An 8,776-nucleotide genomic window follows, 5' to 3' on the forward strand; every position below is an offset into this window, starting at 1 on the left:
GGAGATCTGAAAGTAAAAAAATGGTGAAGAGAGGAGCTATTTATAGAGTTGGCAATGACAGTTCAATATCAGCAGTGGTCGTCCATCGTCTGACACACATTTAATGCCTTGGTAACTGAATCGACAGGACATCTATCACATACGTCATGGTCGGGCTCGATGCAAACGTCAGTGTTTCGACCTTCGTATGATTGGTCAAGATTGGAACATAATGGACCGAAGAGTGTCTTCATAATATCGAGATGAGATCTGAAGCCAGGTTACCGAGCTCAAGTTCAGGAACCGATCAAATACCGAGCTTGAAGTCATTATCGAGCTCGAGTCCAAATCGAACTATGATATGAAGTGGTGTTATCAAGCTTAAGAGCCAGAGACTGACCAATACCGAGCCCGAGTCGATACCGAGCCCCGAGTCAATATCGAGGTCGAGTTAATATCGAGCTCTAAATCTGGAAATCGACCAATACCAAGTCCGATCAAGATCGAGCCAAGAGACAAGAGTCGTTACAGCCGCACTAAGGGAGAGCATCTCGGCGGGAATTAGGGGAAAGCTAATCTATCATGAGATCCCCACTATGTATTTTTAATTATATCTCCAACTTTAAGGCATTTATACACTCTCATACTCATATATTATTGATATTCACAGAGAAATACAGTAGAGATTATCCTCTTATGAGCTTTATACATTGATTCATCTTGCTTATTTATAAATCATTCTCCATTCAATTTGGTTTGTATTTCATTCTTTACAGTCGATATTCGATATATTTCTACTTACTTTTCCGATTTGCGCCAAGTTATACCACGTATCCTTAGAACTACGTATAAATTCAACTCTATCCTTTTTTCGGGTAAACAATTTTATTGTAAGCCAACCGATCATAATCCTAAACAAACTCGGTAGAATAAATTTGAAGTCCAAGTTGTGTTATAATATTTAGAAAATATAATTTAAAAAAATCATTTGACATAATAAAATACACCAACCACGGTGTAGTTTGATTAGATGAGGCCCTTTAATTTGCGTATAATTAAACACACACACACACACACACACACACATATATATATATATATATATATATATATATATATATATATATATATATATATATATATATATATATATATCCCAAACCTAATCGTAGAGAAGAAGAAGAGAAAGAATGAAGACGTTCCCCTCTTCTTATTTGTCAGACAAGATAAAATTTCCCCCTTTAAAAAATACCAAATTAAAATTTTCAAAAAGAAACAAAAAACACAAGAAAAAAAACCCTAATCCCTACGGAAACGGGAAACTAAACTGACTTTGACCATTATTTCAACTCCTATATACTCCTCATCCTCCTCTCCTTTCGTTTCATTCTCAAGTATCAAGTCTCAACCAATCTCTTTTTCTCTTCTTGGCAAAAAGCAGCAACTTTCTTTCGCCGTCTCCTCTCAGGTAAGAATAAGAATGTTCTCCTCTCCTTAATTTTATGCGATTTTAATTGATTTTCTTGTTGAGGCGCAGATTATATTAGATTAGATTGATCTTTAGGTTTTTTATTTTTTTCTGTTCGATTGAATTTCTGCCATCAGGTCGATCAATTCTGCATGTTCAAGTCATGAGTTTGTTGAGCTAGGTTTTTTTCTCTTCTTTCGTTGTTATAAATGTCTGTAACAGCTAGTGTAAGTGATACAATTATGGCAATTAGGGGTAAAATTGGCCAAACAAAAGTGAAAAAATATTGTCCTGGTAAAGCTCCTGAATGCTGGGCAGATGATAAGGAGGATATTAGGAGGGAAGCAGTGCTTGAGAAAGACTTTCATAGCTAGGGCGCCGGCGGTTCAGACATTGCAAAAAAGGGTGATGATGCTAGGCTGCATCGATTGGCAGAGTATAGAGTTGACAACCGTGAGGAAATCAGAGCAGATCATCGATGCATCCGGCAAGTGGAGATTGTTTCAACCATAGAAGAGGAAGAAAGAATGGAATTTGAGGAGGAGGATGAAGATGCCTTGGAGGAAAGGAGGGGGAGAATTAGGGAAAAGAATCTTCTGAGGCAACAGGAAGAAGAAGAAGAAGAAGAAGAAGAAGCAGAGGAGGCCGAGGCAGTGGAGGAAGAAGAGTCAGAATATGAGACTGAATCAGAGGAAGAGACAACAACAAGTAGGATAGCAATAGTGAAACCTGCAGTTTTTGTTCCAAAATTTGAGAGAGACACCATACATGAGCGTGAGAGGCGTGAGGCAGAGGAACGAGCTGTCGAGGAGTTACTTAGGAAGAAGTTAGAGGAGAGAAAACTTGAAACTAAGCAAATAGTAGTTGAGAAGATACGAGATGAAGAAATTTTAACTCAGAAAAATTTGGAGCTGGAAGCTAATATTGCTGCTGATGTAGATACTGATGATGAGGTGAATGAGGCTGAAGAATATAAAGCTTGGAAGTCCAGAGAAAGAGCCAGGATCAAGAGGAAGAAGGAGGAGGAGGCTATTTTGAAGGCGGTGCAGAAAGAAATAGAGATGTTGAGAAACATGACGGAAGAAGAGAGAAATGAGTGGGAGAGGAGAAACCCAAAACCTTCCCCACCACCACCCAAGAAGAAGAAGAGGAAGTTTATGCAGAAATATTATCACAAGGGTGCTTTCTTCCAGTCAGATCCTGACGACAGAGCTAGAGCTGGAACTTCTGGTATTGATAGTATATACCTCCGTAATTTCTCTGCACCAATAGGGGAGGATAAGTTGGATAAGTCCATGCTACCAAAAGTCATGCAGGTTAAACACTTTGGTCGTAGTGGAAGGACAAAATGGACACATCTTGTCAATGAGGACACAACTTATCGGAACAACACACGGATACACAATGACACTATTCTTCGGGCCAAGTACAATATGAAAATGGCTTGCTGTTAATGCTCTCTCCTATTGCATAGCCTAAGATTGGGAGACTCGGGAAAGCTGTGTTCTAATCTGTTTCTTGCTTGTGCTGATGATTTTGCTCTCACGTCCTTCGAAGCTTGCTCATTCTCTTTATCAAGATAGTGATTAAATCCTTATTTTGGTACATGTTAGATTAGATTGTCGTTTTAGGTTTTCTTTTTTCCTGTTTGATTTATCACAACTTGCTGAATTTCTGCGATGGGCAATGCTTCTTTTTGATCAATTCATGTGTAAATTTTGGATTTCGCGTATGGAAGTTATGAATTTGCTGAGCTACGTTTTTATTTTCTTCTTTCTGTTATTTTTGTAATTGGACTGACTGTGCCGACTTTTCTTCTTTTGATTTATTTGGATCTGAGTGATTCTTTGTCAGATGCGGTTCTTCGATTAACTGATGCATAAGTTTATAGATTATGAACTTGATGACCTAGGGTTTCAATGTTTCAGGAGGTATTTGAGTAGTTGCGTTGACATAAGCTTGATTTGATTTAGGTTGATTAAATCCTTGTTTCGATACCTGATCTAATTATAGTAGATTGATGGTGAATCATTGAAATGTGGTTTATGCCTGCTTATTCCATGAAGATCTGTTAATGCTTTCACTTCATTCTATTATCTGCTTGATGCAATTTCAATCTTTTGACAATGTGCAGGCCAGATTTTTGTTAAAACCTTAACTGGTAAGACCATCACCCTTGAAGTTGAGAGCTCGGATATATACCATTGACAACGTCAAGGCGAAAATCCAAGACGGGGGATTCCTCCAGACCAGCAGAAGTTGATTTTTGCTGGAAAGCAAATTGAAGATGGCTGAACTCTTGCTGATTACAATAATTAAAAGGAGTCAACCCTCCATCTTGTCCTCCGTCTACGTGGTGGCATGCAGATCTTTGTTAAGACTTTTGACGGGGAAGACTATCACCTTGGAGATTAAGAGTTCTGACACAATAGACAATGTGAAGGCCAAAATTCAAGACAAGGAAAGCATTCCCCGACCAGCAGCGTTTGATATTTGCAGGGAAGCAACTTGAAGATGGAAGGACACTTGCTGACTATAACATACAGAAGGAGTCAACACTTTATCCGGTGTTGCGTTTGAGGGGAGGTATACAGATATTTGTCAACACACTTTGACAGGGAAGACCATAACATTAGAAGTGGAGAGCTCCGACACTATAGATAATGTGAAGGCGAAAATTGAGGACAAAGAAGGGATCCCACCAGACCCGCAGAGGCTCATGTTTGCTGGTAAGCAGCTGGAGGATGGGCGTACCCTTGCGGATTACAATATCCAAAAGGAATCCACACTCCACCTTGTCCTTCGCCTTCGCCTGCGTGGTGGTGACTACTGAGGATTGAGGCTCTCTGGAGTTTTATATAACATCTTATGTCTTTGTTTTGATGGCTGTGTTGTTAGACTTCTTTTTGGTATTTGAAGAATACTAATGTTGAATGACCAAACCTTAAGGGGTTAGCTTTTAATTAGATAGATTTCTTTTCCTTTGGTCTGCTAAAAATTAAGTCATTCTGTTTGTTGATTAAATGCTGTCTCCTTATCTTAACATGTTTCCCTCCCCCCCCCCCCCTCTAAAAAGAAGATAGAAAATAAATTCAACTGAAGACAACAGGCACTCAATTATGACACTTTCTTAAATGCCTTACCTGGACTTTCTATGTTAGCAGAATTCAGACGGATGGTTCATATGAGGCAACTTAACTTGCAGTAAGTCGTAGTTGGTTTTGTTAACACACAAAAGAAAAGAAAAGAAAAGGCATATTCGTTTCCCTTTTCTGAAGTGAGCTGAATTAGTAGGAAAAGCTAAGGAAAAAAGAGTTCGTTCAAAAGGAAAGAAATTAATTGATTGATTCAGCTATCTTGGAACTAAATGTTCTAAAGGTAAAGCCATAAAGATGGAAGCTGTGAAAGAAGAGCAATCACCTCCAAAAGATGATCGCAATAGTAACCAGCCATGATTTATTTGGGCATATAATTAAGCAAAAATCTTTTTTTTTTTGAGCAAAACAAAGATATTTATATTAATACTACGTAGGTTTTAAAACATTACAGACATTGTCCGAGTCACTTAGGACACATTGGTTACCTAGACTTGCTAGAACATTACAAGCATCAGTAGCTAGATGCTTCACAAAAACATATTGTTCCTTTTGGTCTTTGATTACAAAAGATTCAACAAAAGACGGAGGCTGCACATAATATTTTTTCATTCTTGTTTGTACGTCAGTCTTCTTTGCTAGCTTGTGGGCCACTTCATTCAGAGGAGGATCCAGGATTTAGGGGTTACGGGTGCCGACCTAATTGATGTGATCAACTCGAACGTCGATTCGGGACTTCGGGGTATATAGACAAATAGATTAAACGAAAGAAAATATAATAACTATAACTAATTGACGCAAAGCATAAAACGTCCAACAATATTTTTAATATCATATACAATCTATTTACAATTGTCCTCGACGAGCTTTTATATTTTGAAAACGATCAATAATGACATCATTACTTACATTTGTAAATACATCACGCTCTATGTAACAAATTAAATAATCATTTAAATATTGATCACCCATATTGTTCCTCTCTTCATTCTTTATCTGCTTCATGGATGAGAATGCTCTCTCCACAGTTGCGATAGCAACAGGTAAAGTCAGAGTTAACTTCACAAGTAAATAAACAAATGAATAAGTCTCCACAAGATTTGTCTCAACCAATGCTTTTGCCAAATCACTAATTCCTTGCAAGTTGGAGAACTTGGGATTGCCAACTCGCATATGAATTATGAAAGTATCTAGTTGATAACCCAAGTCTCGAATGTGTACTTCATCAAACTCATTTGGGTAACATTTTGCTAAAGTCATTATTCTACCTTTATCAAAATTAGCAAAAGAATTGGCTGGATTCAAACTAGTCATCCCAAGAAGCAAATCGCTACTCACTACATCAAAATGGTCATTAAGCTCTTTAAGTTGCACATCAATTACAGCATAAAAGATATCAATACGCAAGTGGTGTGAATAACAAATACCAGAAGACTTACGCTTCGACTTTCCAGGAAAATAGGATTCATCCATCTTGGGAATCATAATATCATGCATATGACAAAATGAGGAAACATCATCTAGCAAAGATTCTCACCCAGTTTCCCTTATATCTTGCAATCTTTTCTTTATAATAATAAGAAACTCCACGGCATTAACAATATCTTGATCTCTCTTTTGTAGGATCTTGTTCAACTCATTTGACATTGCCAAAACTTTCAACATCAAGTGACGCATAAAAATAAATTTGAATGTTATTATCTCACTCAAAAGATATTTTGCTTGATTTCTCTCATTTGATGTAGAACCTTCATATTCAATCACTTCAAGCACATGAATAATAGATGAGAAAATAATAATAAAGTTATCTAATATTTTGAAATGTGATCCTCAACGAGTATCACCTGATCTTTGAAGCCCGCGTTCTTGATTTAGTCCTTGCCCAGTATGAATTTCACCAGACTCAAGTAATTGCTCCAGTTTTTCAGCTTGAAGATGGCGAAGCAAATCTCTGCGCTTAAAAGATACTCCAATGACATTCAACACATTAGTAACATGACAAAAGAAGTCTTCGACATCCAAATGCTTTTTAGACATAGCTACAAGTGTTAATTGCAATTGATGAGCAAAGCAATGAATGTAATATGCCGATGAGCTGTCTTTCATAATCAAAGTCTTAAGACCACTTATCTCTCCCCTCATGTTACTAGCTCCATCATAACCTTGTCCACGTATTTGAGACGGACTTAGTAAGTGGTCCGAAAGCAAAGAGTAGATTGCTTCTTTCAATGAGCATGCCGATGTATCACTAACATGGACAAGACCAACAAATCGCTCTACCACTTCACCATTTTTATCAACATAATGCAAAACAAGAGCCATTTGTTCTTTGTGTGATATATCTTTGGACTCATCAACTAATATACCAAAATAATCTCCATTCAAGTCTCAAATTATAGCCTTTAATATTTCTTTTGCACAAGCATTGATAATATCCTTTTGGATCATAGGGCAAGTCAAAGTATCATTTTGTGGAGCATTTTCTAATATTACTTTTCCCACATCCGGATGCTTGTCCCCATGCCATCGTAAGAATCCTAGAAAGAGGCCTTGATTTGTTGAAGATTCACTTTCATCATGGCCCCTAAAAGGCAATCCATACAACAATAGAAGTCTTGCCACATCAATTGATGCTTCTAAACACATTCGATACTCACTTTTCAACTTCTCGGAGTGCTTATCAAAAACAACTTGAATTGATTGATGATGATTTGATAAATCTAGCATCTTCTTGAAACATTTATCATGGACACTATTGACATCACCAACATGTAAACGCAATCTTTCAAGACCCTTATTCTAAGCCCTAAAATTATTTTTTGTATAACATTCACCCGCACTTCCATGAATAAATTTATTTTTGAACAAATAACAACATAAGCAAAATGCCGCATCTTTTTTCATACTATACTCCTACCATTTAGAAAATTGACCATTGAACTAACTTGGAATAAATTGACGCATTCTTCCTCCTATTTGAGTTTTGGGAAATTGATGCTTGGAAGGTTGATAAGGACCTTGTTGAATGTAATGTTTCCTTACTTCATGTCATATTCTAAGGTTATAGTCAGCAATAGGTATTCTTTCTCCTGGATCGTCTTTAAGTGACCCCAAATCGAGTTTATTTATAAGATAGGAATGATTGGCATTCGCTTGGATCAAGGATTGACAACTAGGACTTGGTTGAGAATGGTCCAACCTCGTGACAAATTTATCCATCTCAATCAATTCCTATAAAATAGAAGTTCATTCCAGTGAGAAATATAGAACAATTTCTACCAGGTCATACCATCAATAAGTTTAGTTATTTTAAATTCTACAGTGAAACCATTTAAGAGGCATTTGATTTTCAAACACAACCAAAGAAATACATAATAAAAAAAATCAAAATAGTGACAATAAAGTTTAGCAAGAACACTAATATCCAACTAAATACAAAACAAAAATATAGCAAGAATATATATTTGATGGGGAAAAAATAGCCACATAGGGTTAAGAAATAAACATGAGGAGGTGAGCATTGAGAAAACTTTACAATGGTGGGCGTAGTGCAATGACTAGTGAGCAATGAATGTGTGAAGCATCAAGCATCCGCAAAGGTAAAGCAAAATAAATGCTTACAGTAACAGTCTAACAGAGAAGCAGGAAGCAGAAGCAGTGGCGTGAATGAAGGCTGAAGCAGCGAGAATTGGAGAAAGGGAAAGGGGAAAGTGGACTTGGGAAATTGGGGCATTGTTTTACCTTTAATTATAAGAGAATATTCTATAAAGAGTACTTTTATTATTATTTTATCTTATTTGTTTATACTTAAACAAACAAACAAACAGAAAAGTAAAATATTTACTATAAAATATAGAAGAGTGTGTTGTGTAGTGTACTTAATTTCCTTAACAAACAAACAGAAAAGTAAAATATTTACTATAAAATATAGAAGAGTGTGTTGTGTAGTATACTTAATTTTTTTAAATTACAACTGAATGTAAGCCAAAAATTTATTTGCTCCCGCCTGGATTCGAACTCTTGCCCTGCTGAATGAAAAGGCAGACCTTTGCCACTGGCACCTTTGCCACTTTTGTTCTACGAGTGGCACTTTAAATATATATCCTATTTCTTATACATATTTACATATATACATAAGGGTTTTGCCGAAATTTGCGGGTGGCGTACCACCCCGAACCGTGTACATAGATCCGCCCCTGACTTCATTCCCTTGCCGGAACACGTGTCTGAGGAC

General features: G+C 36.9%; 2 protein-coding genes and 2 pseudogenes across 2 annotated transcripts; 2 read left to right on the top strand and 2 right to left on the bottom strand.

Annotated features, from left to right (window-relative positions):
• The first annotated feature begins 1,523 nt into the window (after positions 1-1,523).
• On the top strand, positions 1,524-3,035 carry LOC107758979 (uncharacterized; annotated as a pseudogene).
• A 448-nt stretch (positions 3,036-3,483) lies between these two features.
• On the top strand, positions 3,484-4,428 carry LOC107758980 (polyubiquitin 11-like; annotated as a pseudogene).
• A 960-nt stretch (positions 4,429-5,388) lies between these two features.
• On the bottom strand, positions 5,389-6,015 carry LOC107758978 (uncharacterized). The gene has a single exon (XM_016576829.1). It carries the CDS (start codon positions 6,013-6,015, stop codon positions 5,389-5,391), a length of 627 nt encoding a protein of 208 aa, XP_016432315.1.
• A 60-nt stretch (positions 6,016-6,075) lies between these two features.
• On the bottom strand, positions 6,076-6,864 carry LOC142168247 (uncharacterized). The gene is made up of 2 exons (XM_075228907.1): positions 6,387-6,864; positions 6,076-6,290 (listed from the first exon to the last, which is right to left on the bottom strand). Exons 1-2 carry the CDS (start codon positions 6,862-6,864, stop codon positions 6,076-6,078), a joined length of 693 nt encoding a protein of 230 aa, XP_075085008.1.
• Between the last annotated feature and the right edge of the window lie 1,912 nt (positions 6,865-8,776).

Source organism: Nicotiana tabacum, chromosome 13 (assembly GCF_000715075.1).
Source record: "Nicotiana tabacum cultivar K326 chromosome 13, ASM71507v2, whole genome shotgun sequence".
NCBI classification, from domain to species: Eukaryota; Viridiplantae; Streptophyta; class Magnoliopsida; order Solanales; family Solanaceae; genus Nicotiana; species Nicotiana tabacum.